We start from the raw sequence: 23387 nt of genomic DNA, 5'->3' as shown, positions 1-23387 counted from the left end.
AAATTCTGACAGTGGCACAATGTATTTTATTCAGAAATCTGGATCCTGGTCTTTCCTTATAGGCATTAAGTGCAAATGTACAGTTAATTGAATCCATGAATTGCAGTAACACTGAAGACTCAAGTACATATTCATACACATTTAAACAAACGAACAGAAAAAAAAACAAGCCAGCAGAAAGACCTGTAGTTATTTATCTTCAGAAGCTGAAGTGCTGAGGTTAAACAGATTGTTAACATTCGTATACCACCTGCCATCTTAATAGACTTAGCCCATAATAGGATGCAAGACTTAGTATGAATTGCTGTTGTATCTGATCCCATAAAACTCAAATTTGTGTGGCCCTCGGACATAAGCAATAAAAGCTTGATTCTTCAAGGTAAGCAAAATCAGTCTGACTCAGAAAAGACAGAATATGCTTAACATCTTTCTTGAACTAGGCCCAATGTCTGACTTTGTTAAATCTAGGAAACCACCTTTTGGTGTACTTATATATGGAGTTTTAAATCAACATCTCTTTTTTATTATGTATTTTAACACTGCATTTTTTACATTGCATTTTTGCATAAGTATTACTGGGTAATTCTCATGCAAAAAGCTACCTACTGCAAACTTAAAGCAATATGTAGTAGCTTAACACAATTTGGAAATGTTTTTGAAATTAAAAAGGATGTACATATAGTGTTTTTAAAATGATATTTAACATATGTCATAGCCATGAGTTTTTTCTATTTCTCTCAGAAGTGTTAAGTGATGAACATAAATTAGACTTGTTTTTCTCCACACACATGAACTTTCCTGGTATAGTTTTAACACAAAGGAAAGGTCTATTTCATACTGTGTGTATGATGTTAATTGCTTTGAGCCTGTTTCCTTAGGAAAAGGAATAACTCAGTAATGCTTTGGAGCGCTGAATGAAAGCTTCTAACAAATTAATGGTGCAACACCCCAGCCAGCTTTCCAGAAGACATGCTGAACAGCTCTCCAAAGAGTGCTTCAAGAATGCAGTTACTTTCTTAAGTGGCAGATGAGCAATATTTGAAATCTTGACTATCTACCTTTAGCAAAACTAAGAACAGAAAACAGATCTCTTGCAATCAGTGGACTTGAGATGCAATGCTGCCCCTTCAGGGAAGACGAGCACAGTGAGCTGGCCTGTAGCAACGCAAGTTTGTTAATTATACTGTTATCTTGACATCCTTTCTTTCACATCCCTCCCTTTCATCTGTTTCATTTATGTGTTGTATCCGATCATAAACATGCACAATCTATGACAAGGATTGTGTCCATATGGCTGTCTGTGAGGGGCATAACACAAAGGATTCACAACTCTGGCTGTGGTCCCTGGCTTGACTACCTTAAAAAAATAATGTGTATTAGATGTTTTCTGTCCATGGAGATCAAATAGCAAATATTTCAGATGCACTTCTAACAAGATAACATGATTGTTTAGGCTGAGGTCTTACTCTTTTAAGTAAATTACAATGAAATATGTACTGATTGTCTAAAGGGAATTTTTATGACTAAGCCTTGTTCCCTTACAGCTCGTTGTGTCAGAATTTATTTTTTCATTCTTATTCTGTGTGTGATCTTCTCAGCTAAGTCTGAAGTATGAATATAGCGAATTAAAGTGCTCTTCTATCACTGCGATGATGCTAGTAAAAACAAGACAAAACAAAACAAACAGAGCTGTGAATGTCTATTTCAGATATTCGCAATTTCTTCAGATACTGAGAAACAGTAACTGAAACCTGACCACTCATTTCATTCATCTGTTCTAAACAAATATCTGAATTTACTGATACATCTTGAAGCTAAGAAGCTCACTGGTTCACAAAGCTCTACCTCAAGTGGCTGCAAAAGATAATAATTGAATAAAAAGGACTGGACTGTCCAGATGTTAGACACTGCCTCAAGAAATATAGGCTTTGACTTTGGATTTTACCTAGGTGGACAGATGGCTAGCCAAATGAATGAGCCCATGGCAAAACTTAAAATATATGTTGTAGTTTTGTTGAATGATTACGCAGAAGAATTCCATGAAGTCTTACTGGGACTGTATCTATCTGCAAATAATGATAAAATCCAGGTTAAGAGAAAGCTGTGGAGAATTTTCTAATGAATTCTTTAGCACATTTCTAAATGAAATATTTCATTTCAGTGAGTATATATAACTTTGGGTCTGTGATAGTTTCAGTACCACTAAAAGAAGAAATGTGATAATCATTTGCTCAATTATTTGAAACCCTTTCTTTCCACTAGCACATTGCCTAGTAGTAGATGAGTTAGCAGATAATAGTGCCACTGCACAAAGTACAGCTGGGTAGAAGTGGCAACAGATTGTCTAATTTCTAAGGGCTTGATTTAGCCTTAAAAATATCACTCTGGTTCTGCACTGTACAAGACAGATGGGTTATTTGCACAATTAGGCCTTAAGTGTTAAGTTCTTCTCTTGATTAAAATGTCCCAGTCCTTCATTGCCAACTACCATTTAAGTTGTGTGTGTCTATTACAGGGAAGGATAAACTTTTAAGTATTTAATAATGTGTTTTTCAGCTGATAAAAAAGAGTAGGGTAGAAAATTGCACATTTCTGTCCCACATTATTTCTGCACTTAATTTGAGAAATCAAGCCCTTTATGGATCATGACCAAATATATTTCTGTTTACTGAAACCTCATTTCTCATTAAGAGTCTGGCTCTGCTCTATCAGTGAACAGACTAGAATTTTTGAATTAACAGCTTTCTAACATTATTTATTACACTGTCAATTTTCATGCAGTTCTCTTTAACTAAAATCAGAACATCTGAGCCAGCAATAGCAAGATGTCAGTATCTTATCAGCTTGGGAGCCTGGGCTCTGCCTGTATCAAACCCCTTCTACACTGCCAGAGGTACAGAAGGGAACATATGGATGAAAAAGAAAATTACATCCATCAGCCTTTAATACCCTTGGTCACCTGCATCCCTAAGGATGAGTAAATAGGCTTCACAGACTGCCTGTGAGCTTGCTCCTATGGCTACAGAGTTTAGACAGCATGTTGTGCTGTGTGTGCATGCCCAGGTGCTGGCAGCAGGGCTGCCAGGCTCCTATGTAAGGATATACCCTGTCCGCCACTCTAGTCTGCAATGAAATACAATGGGATACTGGGTATGCTTCTTGAAAATAATTCTACTACCTTTGATCCCACCCATTACAGCACCTCTTTCTCTGCTGTCGTCTAAAAAAAAATAGCTTATCTACACTGAAACAGTGCCAGGTGGCAATTGTTTTCCTCTACTCCCTATGCAAAGATCAGAAATATAATTTTTAAATCAAGAGGTTTTTTTTTGTTTTTATTTAACTCAGAATAAATTTCTTTTACAACCAAATAAAACCTGGAACTAAGCACAAATTGTAAAGGAAGAACTTAAGGGGCTATATTGCCACATTGCCACCTGGCATTATGCATATTTGTCAATGCATATTTTGGAGCAGAGACTGCTATTGTAAACCAAGATTCAATATACTGCCTTTATTTTGAACTTTTCAAGTGCTCTTCATTAGATCATGACCAACAGTTGCATTTTTTTTTTTTTTAATATTCCACCTTGCTGAATGGATTTAAGGAAAAACAGTGGAGTACTGGTATGTTCTAAGAGCAATGGTGTTTTGCACCAAGGAGGTGCTACTTCTTTCAGGATCTCAGTATGAAAGGCACCAACACTCAAAGCTGGTTACATGGTTTATTGAGCTAAGAATGGAAATTGCAGAAATGATTACAGCAATCTGAAGTCCCTCCTGAAACTGGCAAGCCCAGAACTACAGAATCAGACAAGCCCCTCCTGGTGGACCATGGCATGCTGCAGAGATCGTGTCTTTGGTGAGGTTCATCAGCTGTTCTTCAGTCTTGCTCACAAGATGCAGCTTGCTTCTCTTCTTTTCTGTAAAGAATAGAATGAAATTACCTAAAAACCAGAGTTAAAAATAAACCCAGGGCACAGGATGGGAGGTGCAGGGCAGTCCCTTTGGCCGAGGGGCAGCCTTTCTCTCTGGCAAGCCAAATGGCCCGTGGTAGCCAGCCCCAGAGAAGGGGCCCTCAGCCCCCCCCAACCCTCCTCCTTGTCCACATGAGGGCACCTTCCAGGCCGCTCCCAACACAGCCGCCTTTGACCACGTATGGGCCACCCCATCACAGAGGCTTGCTGAGGTCACACTGGCCACCACTGCCCCACCTTTGCTGCGGGCCCTATAAAACAGGACCCCTGCAGCTGGCCCAGCATTCGCTGAGCATCTAGGCCCTCTGACTGCCAGCTTGTGCAGCAGGAAGGAGACTAGAAGCAGCAAGGCGAGCGGCAGGCCTCCTTGGTGTGCGAGGACGGCGATGCAGTCCGGTGAAGCACCGAGAAGGAATGAACCCGAGCAGAAGGAGATGTGTTGTGGGTGGAGGGATAGTGCCGGTGGCACAAGAGACACCAGTGCCCAACAGACCTCTGGCGCCCAGCCCACAGACACATACAGGTGGTATCATTGGCACCGCAACGATGCGGGGAACAGGCCGGCCCCTCAAACACCCAGCAATAGGGGGCTTAGGCCTTACCATAGGAGCAACAGTGAGGTGGGGCGAAGGCAGGAACATCAGGCAGACAGCCGCAGGGAGCAGAGGCGTGCCCATAGTCTGGGGCACAGTGCGGGACCCAGTAATGGCCGTAAACCAGATGGCAGCGTCGGACCCATGCATGAAAATCAAGCTGACAGTGGCATGGGAGCAAGGCGTGGAACTGGACGACCCCCTGGTTCAGCACACTGGCCTGAAAACATTCTTGATGGAAGGCATCCCATTTGGGCAGTTCTGGGCAAAGACTGGCTTAGCCTTCTGCCCAGCACTGTGGAGCCCATGGAGCTGGATCCACCAGATGTGGAGGAACAGATGGAAGTGGATCCACCTTGGTCAGAAGAGAGCTGGGACTACTGTGGCATGTCTTTGTGCTCTGCCATCCGAGAGCACCAACAGCATCGCAGGGGTGCCCGGCGAGCCCCCTACTCGTTGTTCAGGCTCCATCACAAGCATTAGCTTGGAGCCACCAAACACCACAGACATCCTGCAGGCTTACCTGCAAGATGTCCTGGCAATAAACAGCTCTTGCCAATTCTCAGGGGTTGTGTGAGTGCTTTTTTTTTTTTTTTTTTGGGGGGGGGGGTCGAGAATGGAATGGGCTAAAGTTGCGCCAGGGGAGGTTTAGGTTGGATATTAGGAAAAACTTCTTTTCCAAAAGGGTTGTTAGGAATGGGCTGCCCAGGGAAGTGGTTTTCTTGAGGTCTTGAAAAGACGTTTAGATGTAGAGCTTAGCGATATGGTTTAGCGGAGGACTTGTTAGTGTTAGGTCAGAGGTTGGACTAGGTTATCTTGGAGGTCTCTTCCAACCTAGGTGATTCTGTAATGATGCAAAAAGCACTGAGGGCTGCTGCATTTGGAATCCAGACCTCATTTTGAAGAGTCCCTTGGACAGTACATTCCAGTGCTCTCACCTCAGCAAAGGTATAGTTCCCAGACAGGTGCATATAGTATTTGAAGTACACAAGACAATGCAGTATACATACATTTATTGAATACATATTGAATACATACAACTTGGTTACTTATGCATTGATTAAGCATACCCTGATTAATAATACTGTTGTATAGAGCAAGTTGCACGGCATCCATGGAACAGAGGCATACACCAGAGTAATCATGGATCACTCTGCTGATAAGCACTCACAGGCTATTCGGGGTGCACCTACGTACATGGGAAGGCAGCAAGCATGCATATCATTAACTCCTTGTACAACAGTCTTCCAGCTGCATCACTACAGATAGGAAAAACTGCATGGAGTAGTTGTTAATGAACATTGGTGGCTTTTCTTATTACCTGATGTGGTCAGGATCCCAAAGCGATTACAGTCTCCAGTTCTTTGCTGACGCAGATAGCTAGACTTCAGTTCCTATAAAATAACTAGCTGACAGCCTTGCTGGATAGACTAAGCTGGAAAATCCAAATGTTGGTTGGACTGGATTGGGAACCTAAATAAACTGACTGCCAGAAGAAATGCCTAAAGAATGAAACATTTAGGGAAGACAAGTCAATTTTCAATAAGAAAACAGCAATTTTCAGTGCAGTGTCTCTTGTGGGCTCTCTAATCTAAGTAGTTTCATTATGCTTTTTGTCATAGTGAATTTTTATTTGTTATTTGGTTTAAGTTTCAGACCAGAATTCTCTACCAAAGCTGAATTACCAAAAGCAGAATATATCACTGTCACATTTCCCTCTGCTTTAGTTTTCCTTGTGTCAGTTTCAATTGGAATTGATTTCCAATTCTGATTTGCTCTGCTGCATTTGCTCTTGACAGGAGTATTTGGTACAGCTCTATGCTTTCCTGACACATATTAGCCAATGACCTCTATTTAAAATGAGGTTATGAGTAGTTTTGCTGTAACCACTAAGAAATGAGTTAAGAATTCCCTGCCCTATCACATCAGATCAGCCACCTCTTTACCCAGATTGAAAAGTAGGCCAAAGACATTCCCGTTTTTCCAGGTCTTAAAGAACAGATAAATGAGCTTTGAAAACTATTGCTATTTTTACAATGCTTTGGTAAGCTTGCTGTGACAAGGTACACTTCGTATCATTGTATAATTGCCAGAAAAAAATGATCTGATGTGAGCAGGCCCCTGTGCTTGGAGAAGTGTATCTAGTTAATAAGGGATTGGTATTTTTGCAAGATTTTTTCTCCCATTCGGTTTTTAAAAGAAAAACAAACTGATCTCCCCCAGGTCAAATAGAAACAATTTCCAGGAACTGGATCCAGAGGCATTGAACAAGTTTGCAAATAAGACAGTGAAATAGTAGTCTAGTTAATCACTTGCATGCAGATTGGAATAATATTCCAAAAGTTAATCATTACCAAAATCATACAGCTCATGGCAGGCAACAGCTCTCTGCATCAAGATTTTTCAAGTTGCATTATCTGATTTTTTTTTAAAAAGTGCATTGTTAGATAATTAATGGACACTCCTTGATCTTAACTGTCCTTCAAGGTTTCATGAACAACTTCTGACTTTTCCCACGCCCTCAAACAAAACTTTTCAAGATTCCTTTTTTTTTTTTTTTTTTTTTTCCAAGCAAGGACCCAAGCAGCAGCACAATGCTAATAAATGGATGACCTTGGTGGAAAATCATGCTGCACCCTTCTCCTTTACCTGTGTATCACTAGTTGCTTTACCTTCTGTTGCCCACCTTGACAAAACACAGCCCACAGCGGAAGAGTAATTGAAGCCAAACGCCTTACCTTTAAGACAACCGTAGCTTTATGAGCAGCATGACCTTACGCACATCACTACACATATGTGCTAGGGCACCCGAGCACAGTGAGACCACAGGCGGCATGTCAAGATGATCTTTGACATCTCTTTAAGTTGTGCGCTTACGTCAAACTCAATCACTGCAACTCCTCCAACTTCTTATGGGGCTTTGCACCTTTAGCACAGTAAATGGTGACAGAAGTTTCCTTCTAGCTGGGGTATCGTATTAAAGTACATTTATACCAGGGTAATAGCATTAGATGCTGCTCTCTGGTGCACACCCTTTATCCCTCCCCATTACAAGCAATAACCCCCCGCCCAACTAATACACACCCTGCCTGTGACTAGTCATATTTGTCACTTGAAACATTGATTCAGAGCAGCTCTGAGTTGCTTAAGGAGCCATTTGCAGAGAAAAGGAAGAAATAAAGACTGTACTTAAGTCTGTTTTATCAGCAGATTTAATTGTTCATTTCTGCTGCTCTTCTAGTCACAAAATTCAAGCAACATTTCTAACCTGCCATCATTCACAGAATTCATTTCAATAAAGTAACACCATAATTCAGATTCATAACTCCATAATTCAAGTCTACCTGATAGTCTTTGAGCCAGTCTTCAGAAATGTGGACTGCATTGTGAAGATGTAGCCGGCACCTGACAAAACTGTATTTTAATCAGTGGTAGTTCACGTGCTGTACACACACAGAAGGTATGGAACAAATTTCTGCTCAAAACTTTGCATATGTAATATAACAGTTATGAGATAAAATATTCACACACACACACCTAGAGTGTCTATTTCCATACTAACCATATTTCCCCCTAGTTTACTAACAAAATTCAAATTAAAGCAAGTATCTACTAAATGGAGATTTATTCCTAGACTTTCACTTTGCTGGGTTTATGAAGATGACAAATTGCAGATAGGGCAGCAGTGTTATGGAGTTACCATATATTGAAGTTTTATCAGAAAAAAAAAGGAAAAATACATTATAATGTCTTTCTGGGGTGCAGGAAGTTCTGTATTCCAATCATGTCTTTGCTGTAGATAGGCTCATTAATTATAACATAATTCTGCCCTACTTTTATAAAGCACTTAAGACCTGGTAATCCTTCATCAGGTGGATGTTTCCACAAACTGCATTTCTTTCTGGAAATTTCATATGTAAGAAATGATGTGAACAGGGTCTGTAGCAATCAGTCTCTTAAAGCCTCCTTACCATCACTTCTTGCCTTTGCTGCTGTCCTCTAAAACTTTCCTTTTCTTCCCCATTGCTGCTGAATGTTTCCAATCCTTATATTTCCAATTCATTATTCAGTACACTTGCAACAATGCTTATTTGAAGAAAATTTCAAGCAAGCATTAACTTCAATGCTCCTCCCATTCTACCCTGACCTGAATTTAAACATACCATTTAAAATATGTTTATTTAACTACTCCATGCTCCTTGTTGCAGTATTACAGTTCATGCTGGCCTCACATATTTTAACACGATAAATCTACTGTGATGTAAAACACTGTGGTTCAATGAAGAGCTAAGCACTCATCTCTACTAAAACAAACTCTCTTCCTTCTGTTGCAAACCTAAGGCTCTTAGCTTGGGCTCCACTGCTTTTTTTTTTTTTTCTCCAATCCCACTTCCTGCTGCTCTGTAGCCAAAGGATTAGCATTAAGCACGACATTTCAAAGTCTTGTCTGTGAATCTCTGTATCCCATAACAGCAGAAGCTGATGAGAAAGTTCAGTCACCACTGAGCAGCAGGATCACTTACCAGAAATGCATTCTTCTTTCTGTAATGTATGTTGTTATTGTACATTCTTTTTAGTTGGAGTTTCAAAATTTAATTAATTAAATTGAACTGACTGGAAAGACTTCCAACCATAAGTGTTTAAAACACCTTAAAACAAGGACTTCAGGAGTCAAGCATATGGGAATCCCTCAAAATACTGTTCCACATTTATTTTGCTTTCTTGCCTTTTTTTTTCCCCCCTGAAGTCTCTCCTTACTTACAACTTTATCATTTCTATATACTCACCTGTGCAATTAATTGGTGTTGGTGAGGGGTGATGAGTTCATGTTTCCTTAGTGCTTTTTTGTATTTTTCTTATTTTCTTTCATACTTCCTCTAAAGACATTCTTTGCACTTGCCAGTGGTGATGTTGCTGTGTGATACATACTTTGTTTTCCGTGCATATTTGTCATTTACTCCACACTTCTAGCAAAAAAAAACTGTTTTGATGCAGTTACCCTGTATGCTGTGATGTGCAATAGGTGGAGGAAGATGAGACATGAGAAAGATACGCCTGGACTGTTTCACTGGTTCTGAGTGCACAGATACTAACCTGATCTGTTGTTTCAATTCTGGAGTGTTTTTGAATATATATAAAAAAATACTGAAACAGGTCAGAAACTATTAAAAACAGACATGGTATTTTAGTAATATTTTAGAAACTTAAATCACATAGTTAAGAAATCGACCATGGGAAATGTGACTTTTACTTCTATTACAGAAGGTTGCTAATGGCTAAGAGTAACTTGCTCTCTGAAATGCACAGCTTCCAGAAACCTCTCTCTGTTGATGTTCAAAGTCCAGGACACAGCAATCTCAAGATTTTCAACCATTCACAGGTCTCAGTGTTGATGAGAACAGGTAAACTAAAGGTCAGTGTCCCATCTCAATGACTTCCATCACTCCATATTAAAGGCTACCAATGAAGCAGACATTTTCAACTCTGTGCACGAATTCTTTTTTCTATAGTGATCTCTAGTATTGTAAAACACATTAATGTTTCACTACTAATTAAAATTATTTCTATGAATTATATTTGGAAAGAGAATTAAATGTACATGTTTCAATCAACAAACTATACAAACAATGCATTTTGTTGGAGGAAGGCTATTCATGACTAAGTTTTCACTGTCTTATGAACTAGGAACTAGAATTCAAATACAAAAAACACAGTATTTGGAAAAATCTTTAATAAACGTTTTAATACAATATTCAACAGCAGAAAAGCGTCAGTTTTCTTACAGGCATCTCAGACACGGGATGTGATGAAAAGACTTATTTACAATAAAATGTAAATTATCAATATCTGTTATCAGTTGTTAACAAAAATCTAAAAATCAAAATATCTTCAAAAGTTTTCATGCACTATATACAAGAAAAGCAAAAAAGATTGCCTTCAATTTAAATCCTAACTTCTGAAATCACTGGGATCCTGCCAGTGTCTAAAGTTTTATAATATCCTTTATAATTATTTTTTCTTCTTTTGTGTCTGTTCACAGATTCGGGCAATGTTTGATAAGTCAGTACTGCTCTTTGGTAAACTGCTAGCCCCATTCCAAAGTTGAGTTTTTCCCTAGCTTTTAAAGTAAATATGCAATAACCACCCCCTTTAATATTCGTTCTCCCCATACACTGATCAATAAAGAACACATTCTCCAGATTTATGGCACGTAAACTCACTATAAATTTTTAGAGTATCAGAAAATATGTAGACTAAATTTTAAATTGACAAATTGTATAATCTAGTAAGCATCCCATAAAAATTAAAAAAGAAAGTGTCATCTACTATCAAAATAATAATCTACTTACAAGTATTGCATCTTGCTTCTGAACTCCCTTAAAAAACAGCTGTTGTAAATATTAAGTGATTTTTCTCTGATGGGAAGCATTTGATTTGACAGGGATTTCTACATTAATTATCACTGAAAAAACATGTCCCGAATTTGTCCTATGTACTTCTGAATGCAAAGTAAAACCATCAAGTAATTTTCCTACTCGAGCAGTATTTTCAAGCCACAACGTCACTATATTGGTTTGGTTTCTCTAAATTTAGTCATACAATCTCATTATGAAAGATAGAAAAGTCAGATACGGGCAGTGTAATGTGACAGAAAATTTACCCTGATATGTGAGAGCCTTTGAAAACACAGCCAGGTAATAAACATGATAACAACTTTGGTCCCCAATAGGGCCACCTTAAAAAATCATTACAATCTAGTGAATACCAATATTCAGTTTACAATTTTCCTTCAGCTTACTTTCATGACTTGACTTTAACTTTAGTGATAATCATTACATGACCATATTTGTTACGCCACCAAAACACTTGTAGAAAATAGTTTGAAAGTTTACTGAACAGCTCCTTTTCCGTATCTCTACTGACAATGCTTATTTTAATATAGAAATGAACTATGCAGCATCATTCTGACTGCATTTTCTAAGTAAAATTCACCAGTTTAAAGTAACCTCATCACTGCCTTTTTGAAAGACAGCAGGATACTAGATTGCTTCCAATTGCTTACCACCTCCAACTGCACTCAGATCACAAGGCTGTGTGCCAGGAATATAGTAAATACATCAAAACAAAATTCCCATTCACCTTAACTCAATACAGAAACTAAAACTTAATGCACACAGGCTCAATTCCTAAGAAAGGAACATAGGTTTTATTATACAGTCTTAAATCCAAAAAAAAAAAAAAAGATTCTTACAGAATTACTTTCTACCAGTAACACATTACTATACAACATCTTCAGCAACCGTAGTGTCAAAAATTTGGTAATAAATTTGCTGTTTCTTCCCATCTGTGATGTTATAGGACTTGATGAAGCATTCCAGCCATGGCAAGTCATCTACAAATCAAAACCAAATTATGATTTAATATTCATTTCTAACTTTTATAGAAGTAGAACTTAACTAGGATCTAAACATGTAAAATATTTAAAGAGAATAAAAATCAATTACTAATTTGAAATTAAAATTCATAACTAGTATTCCAATTTGTGTTAAAATTTACTGCACCATCTGAAATGGTATTCAGTGACAATCAGCCTCCAAGACCACTCCCACCCCCATACCACTTGGTTGTATTTGTACAACAGTGTAGCATAAAGACCTCCCAATAATAAAAACTCATCTCAGTGATACTAAGACTAATGAAATTGGTCTCAAAAGGGAATCCTTTACACCCTTTACAATAGGATAGTCTTTTAAGTAGACTCTGGTATGGTTGTCATTGATATCCATGTACTTCGTGGAGTATGCTCCTGAGGTTGAAGCTGTGGCTACCTTGGATGTGCGTGGTTTGGGCATAGAGAATTTCTGCCACAGCAGAAATACTGTATGAAAATCTCTTTGACTGAATCTGGATTGAAGCTTTTTTGCTTAATTTCCATGGATGTTTCCTGTAGCAAGGGATGCTCTAAATCAGTATGTGCATTCAGAAGAATCTCTCACACAGCACGAACAATACACTGAATTCCCTTTCAGTTTACCCTAATGCGCTGTGACATTCAGTACAGTTCCAGCAAACTTCTGTATGAATACAATCAACATGTTAGTGCATACCTAAACATGACTGTATTCACACAGCACTGCATGCCACATGAAAATTTACTGAACCATTACTTTTCTCACTCAAAAGGGTCTTCCTACTATTGAAGAAATACATAAAAGCAAATAAAATGGAACTCCCCTTAAAGACTCCCTGAATTTCTTGGTTCTGAGTTTTACCCATGCGTAAGTTCAATTCTAAGACTTCGCATACGTAATAGCAGACAGAAAGACCCTTTCCCTTCTCACCCCCCTTTAAAATAACATCAACCTAACCTAATTTTCTTCCTGGAGGACAAAGTGTATTCATGGTCATCTGCATCTTTTGCTGAAGAAAATTATTACTTAAAATTTCAGAGGCAGGAATTTGGAAGAACTTCTCCTGAAAGAGAACAGAAATCATAAAGGGTTGGAAGAAGGGTAAGAAACCATTAGCCAGAATCCTGACTGCTTGTCCTTTTAAAGAACTTAAATTATCCAGAGAGTTAACAGAAGAAAAATATGATTTTTAACAGGAAGACAACAAACTGTCAGAAAAAATAGTAGCCTGTGTTTCAGTACTCCTTAGTATTCAGGAACTACAGCCACCCAGAAAACACTATATATATTACTAACACACCTGCATACATAAGTGTGTACATGCAATTGGCAAGTATCTCTCATAAATCTCCATTATCAGACAACGTTAAGGTGAGAGAGGACAGTCAACCCTTTGAAAACAAGGGGGCACTGCAATTTGGCTTCATACTTTCACACTTGAAAGGGAGTTCAAGTGGAATTCTCTTCCACTTTTTGGAAGTTTAAAAACAATGGAGAAGGGCTCATGATGCAGGATGCGTTTCTGCATGGAAGAATAAAATACAAATGGAGCAAGGAAATGTTAGATAAACCTCTTTGTATTTTTTTTTTAAACTATATACAGTAACATCACTGACAAAGCTCCCATTTATTCTTTCCAAGCTTGTTACCTAATCTTGTATCTCTCAGGGCTATTCACCTTATAGCTTTCAAAGTGAGTTCAAATTTTTGATGGCAATTTCTCCTTTAAAAAAAATAAACAGAGAATAATCTACCTTTTGTGTAATTTTTGTATAAGACATTTAACAGAACTGATTGGTAGTTAGCAGGTAATCCTGTAGCAAAACTGACACACACACAACTACTTTTTCCTCTCACTCCAAGTTCTTCTGACTATTCACCTTTTCAATGTTTTCCTTCAATGATTACATAAAGAAGAAAAGAACTGAGAGCATTTCTATAAAAGTGTGACCGGAAGCTGGTGTAAAGTTGTACTTCAAAGTAGCTCAGTTCCATCTCAGGTGATGCTAAAGGACCAAAGATCAGGCTTGGAACGTATTGGTTGCCTTTGAAGTTACCACCAGCAGGAATGGCAGCTGGCACTTCAGAAAAAACTGTTGTTTCTTTTTCCTGCAGCTGAGCTATAGTACTGAGCAATATCTGATAAGAATCCAGGCTACTCTGAAGTAAAGATTTCTGGAATTCTGAATCAAGAGTTGGTTTAAAATCTTTTTCCCCACCTCCCTTTTGCAGTTTAGTTTCTGTATATGAAAAGACAATGGACAGTAGGAGGAGAAGATGACTAGTTCAAATGAGGATTGCAGTCTTTGACATCCTTTGCTGCTAATACACTGTGGTATTTAAGAAAACCCATTTTTTTCCATTATTATTTTTACTTAAGAGTCTTAAAATTAAACAAGGAAAATAATTCTCTTCAAAGTCACATTCAACATTGTTTAGTAAAACAATAGATAAACTTAGTTCAATAGGTATCTAATAGCATTTAACAATACTATGTATTAAACTGCAGGGGAAAAAAATCCCACTGTTTCTCTGTCACATTTTGAAGAAAATTGTAAGTCCTAAGTGGCACTACGCTGACTCATTTCCACTTGGGCAGATGTATTACTCCAGTTGTGTATTCTGAGATCCTAATATTCCCAGCTATGAATTACTGGAATAAGAAAACACACAGATGCACTTATATAAAGACAAAGTTAGAATGTAATGCCAAGTTCTTCTCCCTTCTTTACCAAATTCTTCTCACTTTTTGGATTGCCTTCCCTTTTCAAAATGGTCAATCTACCATCTCAAAATCTATGCCAATACCTAAAATATGTGTGCATGTGTATGTTTAAAAAAAAAGTATTGATTGACATATATTTTTGTTGCACAGAACAATATATTTAAAGGAGCAAATTCACTAAGGCAGATTGCTAGACTAATATCATCTTCTGCCCTAGACTGGAGATATAAGAAGCAATGACAATCTCTTCAGTCAGAAATCCTTCACCTTCAGTTCTACAGAAAATTCTTACTCAAACCATCTTTGTGCATCAAACTGGTAATCTAATAATAAAGCTTATGAATTAGGGTAAAAGGAGAGCAACAACAAAAAATTGTGAAGAGTTATTAGTAGTTTACTGTCAAAACGGGAGATCATCTGAGGTGGATTATGCAGTGGACTGTCCTAAGTCTGGTGCTTTTGACGATTTTTCATGTGACATGCTTTATGGAATAACAGATAGGTCTACTATGTTTACAGGAAAAACAAAGCTGAGGGAACTGCAAGTATACAGGAGGGAAGAATTATTTTTTTTTTCACAAACTGGAAGGGCATTAAGACAGAAACAAAACAACAACAAAAACACTTTTCGCTACATACTTATATAAAATACTGGATTTAAGCAAGTCGAATCAACTGCACAAAGAATGCAAAATAATTTCTTAAAGCTGAGGTTCTGCTCAGAAATGAAGGGAGTATACCAAGCATGAATCAGGAAGCAAGAAATTCAATGATCGCCATTATAGTTACAGACAGAAGCATTATCTGACAATGACTCATGCTAGGGTACTGGGTTAGCGCTTCAGGGAAAATGTGGGCCAGCTGAAAAGAACCCAGAACAACACTGAGAATGATCAGAGTTTACAAAGAACTCTGATATAGCAAAAAAAAAAAAAAAAAAAAAAAAAGGATAAAAACTCTTATGTTTGTGTTTTATATGTGCATAACACCATTATGTGTGTTTTTTCAGTATTCAGAAGGAAAACTCATTCAGTGTGTAGTGACAAGAAAAGTATGTGTTCTTCACTGTCTCAGTGGCCTTTAGTTGCTTCAGAGAAGACTGAAAGATTAATTAGGTTAGCAAAGGTTACCTAAGGTTAGCAAAGCAGTGGAATAAACTGCTTCAGGAATCAAAGACTTAGCTGTATGGCTATAGCTACAGCCTAGGATCAGGGGAAGGAAGGCCTCTACTACTTCATACGGAAAAAAAACAAACCAGGAATTACTAAATGGATAACTAAGATTAGATTCTACTAGGAGTTAAAGAAGTCACGAGATTTTGAACTAACTGGAAGCTACCTGTGCAAATGCTGAAACTCATTCACACAGCATTCAGGCTCCATAATTTAACACCGCCAATAAAAGTGAAATTATGCCATGTATAAAGGTCTATGGAAAGATAAAATTATCTCCTAGCTCCAGCTTTGTCATTATACTTTGATATTCTATACTTTGATATTTTATTGAAAAATTACTAAAAATTGCATTCTGTGCATCTTCATTGATGCACAGTACCAATAACATTATAACACTTGTAATGGTCACCATCAAACAATGCAGGTAACTTAGAACAAATACTTCTATATATACGCATTTGCTATATATATACGCATTTGCTATTCTAGTAACAAACTCCAAATGCACGTGATCCATATAGTCTGCCTTTACCAAGGTTTACTTACATAATCAAAAAGGTATGCATTTAGTGCTCCTGTTCCATCAACCAGTGTAAACTTCATAATAAACACATACTGGAGTGGTTCAATACCTAAAACTGAAGAAAAAAATGGAGCTGTTTTATGTAGTGAATATGCAAGACAAACCATAACAACTGGAACTGACACTATCCCTCCTTTAATGGTAACTTACTTTGAATACTGTAATTAAAAGCATAAGTCAATAGGCCAAAAAATAAAGGCTCTCTGTTCATACTTTGAGAGCACATTGCAATTTGCCTGGAAACTTTAACAAGTGAGGCTCTACAAATACAGAGACGTTTTAGAATACTCTTACCCCAGTAAAAGAAAAGATAATATTTGCTTAGATCAGGGATCCTATCTTTTGGTAGGGTCCTCCTACTCTTATTCATGGAAGATTAAGAGAGTTGCTCTTAATTCAGTGGTAAAACAGCATTCCACCTGAAAACATATCTTCTGAAGAAAATGCTTTTTTTTATATGACATAGTAAAAGTTACCAGGTAAACCCTTACTCAGAAGAATTTTACTGGCAGTTCTGAAAATAATCCATTATAAGTGACTATATTCATTATCTCGCTGGTAACAGCAACCATTATCCTGCAAACACCTTAAACTTATAAAGTTACTGCAACTCAGCATCAATCTTTTCTGGGCACATTTACTTAAATTGGCTAGCCATTTTAGGTTTTATCTGATATATTTGTTGGTTATCATTTAGTCTGAAAATACAGATGATGAAAGAATAATATACATAAAATAATGTAAATGCTGCAAAGCATTTAATTAACAATGCTTTCATTTTGAGGATTGCATGTCAGTCATAGCTGCTGCAACACAGTTTGCTACGTATTTACATTTATTTAACCGAATGACAGTTTAAGATAAACACTGTATTGCTTGAATACTTTCTTCTTTTATGAAGTATTTATCAAGCTTAGATACTGCTAGACATTCCAACTTAATATATAAGAACATGAATTAATAAGCATGAAAACATGCTTTTATTTTTCCTTAATGTGTTATGAAGTTTTAAGCTCCATTTTCCCTTCAGCATTTTTATGTGTTGACTACATGAAGTAACAGAGGGAAAACACAAAGCAAGAACACACAGATTATTGTATATTTCCTCTTATCTATTACTTCTTTCAGACTCTGCAATATGCTTAGCATGACATGGCTTGCAGATGAAAAGTTTAACTTTATTAATCATTAAATAAGATTTGCTTTAGTCAGATCACAAAAATTGCACGTTACTAATTTCTAATACTGCAAGCATGTACACAGCTTAAAAAATGACATCTGTATTGATGCAACCAAAGATTAATTACATCTGCACTATGACAAGCTTTACTAGTGACAACTATGGTAGAATAAACTATTCAACATATAGGATATTTAATTCATACTAGAAAAAAAGGAAATATTTAATTTCAGTTTGTAAAAGGTGAATAAATTTTACAGCTTTGTACTCAAAGGTAGCCATAATTTACATTCCTTCTATACAAAACTGCAACCTGCAAACCAAGCTATTTTGTATACACATTTAAGAATCAGGACACAAAACACTTTTAGGACAGTATCACATCAGCTGACCTTGTGCTATTTCGGTTGGTTCCCATGATGGTCGTGGTTCTGCTGCCAGGGAACTTAGATTCTTAATAGGCTTTGGAGTTGAACACTGCTTGCACCTAGCATTTAAAACGAGATGGTAAGACCAACCAAGCACAGAAAGGTTAATACTAGAGGCTTTCTGCACAGATCAGAAATCATTCAGATTTCCTTACTCAATGGGAGCACAAAAGTATTTCTATTGCTGCTTTCAACAACTATTTCACTGGACACACAAGCTTTAGACTACATCAAAATCCTTAATGCTGCTTTTGAATCATCCCTGAAAAGAAATATCACCACTGAGTTATTCAGCAATTCAAACAACATCTCTTTTTGTAATAGCAAGAATTAATCTGAACTTACAGCATCCTCTAAAAACACAACAGAGTTAGAAGAGAAACTTGGCTTTACCTATGTTCAAACATTAATTGAGCTATTAAAGCTATCTCTTGCTTTTACTGCTGACATATTTACATATCATTATGAATTTTACAAAATGTGACATAGTAAGTAAATGCTGCAAGTAGATGAAAATACTGAAAAATTTCCAAAAGTTCTTCTCATTTTCCTCAGGAAGCAAAATAACAGAATAGCTATTTTTTCCAAATTAAGCTTCTGTGCTAGCATGTTACAGTTAGAAATCAAATTAAACATGCATTATCTATTTGAGCTACATGTCAAAAGTCAACAGGCCTAATTCCATCCAAGGGATATGAAGCCAAGCTCAATGAAGTTCAATGATGTTAATTTTATTTATTTCAAAAAGTTGTGAACAGCCACATTTGGAAAGGTCAAAACAATATATGGTAAATGGCATCTGTATTCATTTTATCAGGCCCCATTAGGGTTCACATAAAATATGCGATATTTCTGCATAGATTTTTTTAAATTTATTTTTTACTGCCTACAGGCCTGAAGTAGTGCAACACAGAGCTCTGCTTGAAGTTATTAGGATTGCCAAGAAGGAGGACTTAGTAGCTTGCATGAGGTAAACTGGTATTTCTGAGTTTTCTGACCTGTATGCTGCTGTGCAGTACTGGGAAAACATACTGCTGCTAGCACTCATTGAACAGGAATAAAGTATTCCAAGTCACAGCACAGACAGCAGACCTAGATGAGCATACCACATTCCACAGCTCTGGGAACTGTGGAATTCAGACACCTGTTGAAGTTGTTCCTACAGCTACTGTCATCCACAAATAGGCAAGGTATTTTGCAGTGTTGTGGATCTCAATATACAGCAAATGGTGAGAAAAGGTTGTCCAAAAATCAAGCTTTCCCAGCACTAGGAATTAGACAGAGAACAAGACTTGGATCGACAGCCTGAATTCATTTTCTGGGGTCTGTGTTATCTACGTGGAAAAAAAAAAACAGCTTACAATTTTAAAGCAACATACGTTTTGATCTTAGTCTACTGAGTAAGACCAGAAAATGGTATTTGACTGTCCAGAAAATAGGAGATTTGGACTCAAAAGGAAGATTTAGGCATTCTGCAGCCTGAAGAGGCTTATATGCACATTTCTGTCTATGTAGTCAACGCTGTAAACACAGACCGAAGGCAAGACTGAAGCTGGGTTGCTGTGTAATTAAAGGTGTATGTTTTATACTGCAAGTGAGCAAGATACCCAACTACAGTTCAGTCAAAAGGATGCTTTTATACATACTTTGTATCAAAGATTCCTTGGAAACATTATTCCTTGAGCACTGTCATGTGAATTACTGAAGGAAATGATCTCCATTTAATACTGCAACTCTTAATGTACTAATAAATACACCTTTAAACCTACCCATAATATTTTACTTTTCCTTGTAAAAGAAAAGGAGCTGAAAGATCTAATAATTCAAGATCATTCTTTGTGGATCTCACAGGAATAACACATTTAAATCTTCTTGTAAGCTTCCAGATTTCTTTTGATGTTCCACCTATTAAAAACAGAAAAATGTTTTCTTAAACTGTAATCAAGAATAAATTGAACAAGTTGTGTTTCCTGGCTGCCTGGATGTTCATTTCAGGACTTCCACTAAAAACTGAAACCCATTATGGGAAAAAAAACGAAAAAAGGTCCATTATCTTCTCACTACCTCAACATCAAACTCAATAAAAAAAATCAAAGATGGACATTTATTAGAGCAGATGTCTTAATATCTTCCTTAGAGTTATCATGGTAACCATGAAGCTCTATTTAGTTAAAATCACTTCCATATCATTTCTGCTATGATTTTACTAGCAATTGTCTTAAAAAAAAAATAAAGAAAATGTGCAACTTCATCTTAGTAACTGGTTTTCCAGCTTCTACGTGGCAAAAACCTATTAATTTTCAATCATTAGTTTATGAAAAAGTACCAATTTAAACACATCACATTTGACAGGAGGCCTGACCAGCACAGAACAGTGAACAAACCCTTCCCTCAACTGGCTAGCAATGCTGTGCCTGAGGCACCCCAGTGTACGGCTGGCCCTTCTGGCTGCCAGGCGATGCTGCTAGCTTATATTCAACTTGTTGTCAACCAAAAACCCTAGATCCCTATCTGTGGGATCTGATCTAGTAAAGGGATCTCTCCAGCATCTTGTGCCCCAGTCTGTGGGTGTACCCAAGACTCCTCCACCCCAGATGCAGATTCTAACACTCGCTCTTTTTAAACTTTATGCAGTTGGTGACTGCCCAGCCCTCTAGTCTGTAAAGATCTCTCTGCAAGGCCTCTCTACACTTGAGGGAGTCAGCAGTTCCTCCTTATTTATTTGGAAATAGCAGTTCAATAAAAATATACTATTTAATCAACTACCAAACAACACATAATAAAAAAAAGTGAGCGAACAAATATTTTCTACAACTGTTGTTTATCACTAACTCTAATTAAGGCCTTTCAAAGATTTTATGACAAGCAATTATGGCACCGGGATGTAAAATATTTAGTGTATATATTTGTAACTTGTATTTCAGATATAACTAGAGAAGAAATCAATAAAGGTGCATATCAATAAAGGTGCGCTGGTGATACAAAAATGCACAATAACACAAAACATCCTCAATGAGCAACTGATAAAAAAAGTTTAAGGAAAACAGACAGATATATCTGAAATAGCTTCTCCAAAGGTCCTCCAAGTCCAGTGATGTAGTTAAAGCCTCTCATATGCAGCCTAACTCTCGTCAAAGGAATAAATATACTGAAAAAGGAATAAATATACTGAATTCAGGGTAGTTTTAACTATGGCATTGCTAAAAGGCCTCCCAACTTTCAACTTTGCTCTAATATGAAGTTGCATCTAGTGAATGTATTCTGGCTCCTACGAGACTAGCATAAAACATACAGAATTACCAGGGGTTATATGAAATCACTGTGATTCATATCATTAAAAATAATGAGAATATGCAAGGAGCAATAATCTACGTGTTAACTAACATTTCACTCTTCAGTTCAACTGATCTGCAGCAATAGTCATAGATTTCCCTCACTCCCTATGAAGGCTCACCTAGAAGTTCTGTCCATTATCCAACTATTTCCTCAATCCCAGTGCAATAGGTGCCAAACACAAGACAAGAAGTTCTTGCTTCAGTATAATGATCATAGGGAAGAATAGAGTCTCATGTTAAGACAAGAGAAATTTGCTTGTGTTTAACGAGCAAACAGAAACTTGACCGTGCCTGTCTATTAATTGTCATAATGCATTTGGCCTTGGAGTTTGGTCTGTATCTGGAGAAGTATTAGGAATATTTCTAGGGAGACTTCAAAATCTTAACCTCCAAAAACGTATAAGATGAAAGTGAAACTAGCATGTGGCTTGGAAAGGGTTCATGATCAACATCCTGGGAAAAAAAGGAGCTAAAATACTGCCTATGTTCCAACATGAAGCAGGTATTTCCACATGCACAGATACTTAGTTGCTGTCATTTTAAAATCTGAAAAAGAACAAGTCATGTTTTAGTTATTTTAAAAGAACGCAGTAGAAATATTTCATTATTTCTTTTTTTCCCTGCAAAGATATGGTTGGATTACACACACACACACAAATCCAGTTTGGAACATGTCAGAGGCATAAGCCTGCTATCAGAATTAGTCAAACATAAAACAACAGGAAACAGAAGTGGTCTGCTATTGACTCTGATGCAAAGGACCACCTGACTCACATTTACTTATTCACATCAATACTTCGGGAAAATTAAGGACTTTGTTTTGTACTGAGAATTTATTATTCTTATTCTATCAAAAATATTCCTTATTTGGATTCTTGCTAAATTGCTTTATTTAAACTTTAGTGGATATTTCTCTTCCCTGAAGCAAATCTGATTTAAAAAAACCAACATGCTACAAGAAGCTCTATTTGTCTGAAACAACACTGACATCCAGAGGCTGACAAAGTTAAATGTAAGCTTGTATCATACGACTTCCATACCTTTACAATATCAAGACTAAAAATTATTTTTAGAAGGCTCAACCAGACTTCAAATGTGAACCAAAAAATCAGTAAGCACAGCTGGAAAACAACATAGCCAGATATTAATTTCAGGAGAAGCACCAACAAGCTTACTGGTATAGCTTAGAATAGGTAGAAGAAGCACCTGACCAATCTTATGAGCCTTCAAAGATTACATTTTCCTCTGTGTCTACAACATTAACAAAGTTCCAGCTGAGTTTTCCTTTCTTTAGAAAATGCCTTTATGATTATTACTACTTACACTGAATGTAAATTGAACGTATCTTAACTTTAATTATTTATATATACACCCAGAGCAATCACTGTGCCATAAGAAGTGATATATTTTTATTTATCTTACCTTCTATCATAAGCAAGGTATCTTCAGGATATAGAAGCATTTCATCGTGCTTTACAAAATGAATAGTTATTTTCCTTTGTTTCTGGTCTTGTGTAGTCCACATTACGGATTCATACCAGGACGTACTGTGTAATTCTGGGTTTGGGGGAGTAACTGCAGAGCCTTGCAAAATTAAGTCAAAGGTATCTCCATCTGGAACTTCTTGCCTAAAACCATTTCCAAAATTAGTATGTAAATGCTAACAGCAATCTAGCAACAAGGAAGACAGAACTCTGAATAAATATTAAAAGTCATGAGACTTAAAGTATATACAGGAAAAAATATATATATATATTTACATCAATTTAGGCATTAAGAGCTATACAACAAATTATATTAAGAAAATTCATTTCCATTTCCAACAAATATATGGAGTAATGTAAGCTTACCTATGAGCAAAGGCAGCCTAGTGCCTTTGTTCACACATGTAAATCCATGGAAAAACAAATAAGAGATTTAAGGGATTTCAGTTGGGCCTTAAAAAAGCCACACAATTGCATACCGCTTTAGAGGAATTA

At 37.0% G+C, this 23387-nt stretch overlaps 1 protein-coding gene across 4 annotated transcripts in view; it reads right to left on the bottom strand.

Annotated features, from left to right (window-relative positions):
• The window catches only part of POT1 (protection of telomeres 1), a 629477-nt gene that overhangs the window by 480769 nt on the left and 125321 nt on the right, over positions 1–23387 (bottom strand). For 3 of the 4 annotated variants that reach the window (XM_083820263.1, XM_083820262.1, XM_083820261.1), the window contains exons 15-20: positions 22831–23036; positions 19843–19978; positions 18038–18132; positions 16429–16520; positions 12940–13045; positions 10287–11963 (exon numbers count right to left, since the gene is read on the bottom strand). In XM_083820263.1, coding sequence (XP_083676389.1) covers positions 11851–11963; positions 12940–13045; positions 16429–16520; positions 18038–18132; positions 19843–19978; positions 22831–23036 — 748 coding nt within the window. In that variant the 3' untranslated portion in view covers positions 10287–11850. Of the gene's footprint in view, positions 1–10286; positions 11964–12939; positions 13046–16428; positions 16521–18037; positions 18133–19842; positions 19979–22830; positions 23037–23387 lie in introns of those variants that run through there. The other variant, XR_014578164.1, reaches the window with a different exon arrangement.

This window comes from Anser anser, assembly GCF_964211835.1.
Source record: "Anser anser genome assembly, chromosome: 1".
Taxonomy (NCBI): domain Eukaryota; kingdom Metazoa; phylum Chordata; class Aves; order Anseriformes; family Anatidae; genus Anser; species Anser anser.
The sequence above is the reverse complement of the archived record's forward strand: the minus strand, read 5'-3'. Positions and strand labels throughout refer to the sequence as shown.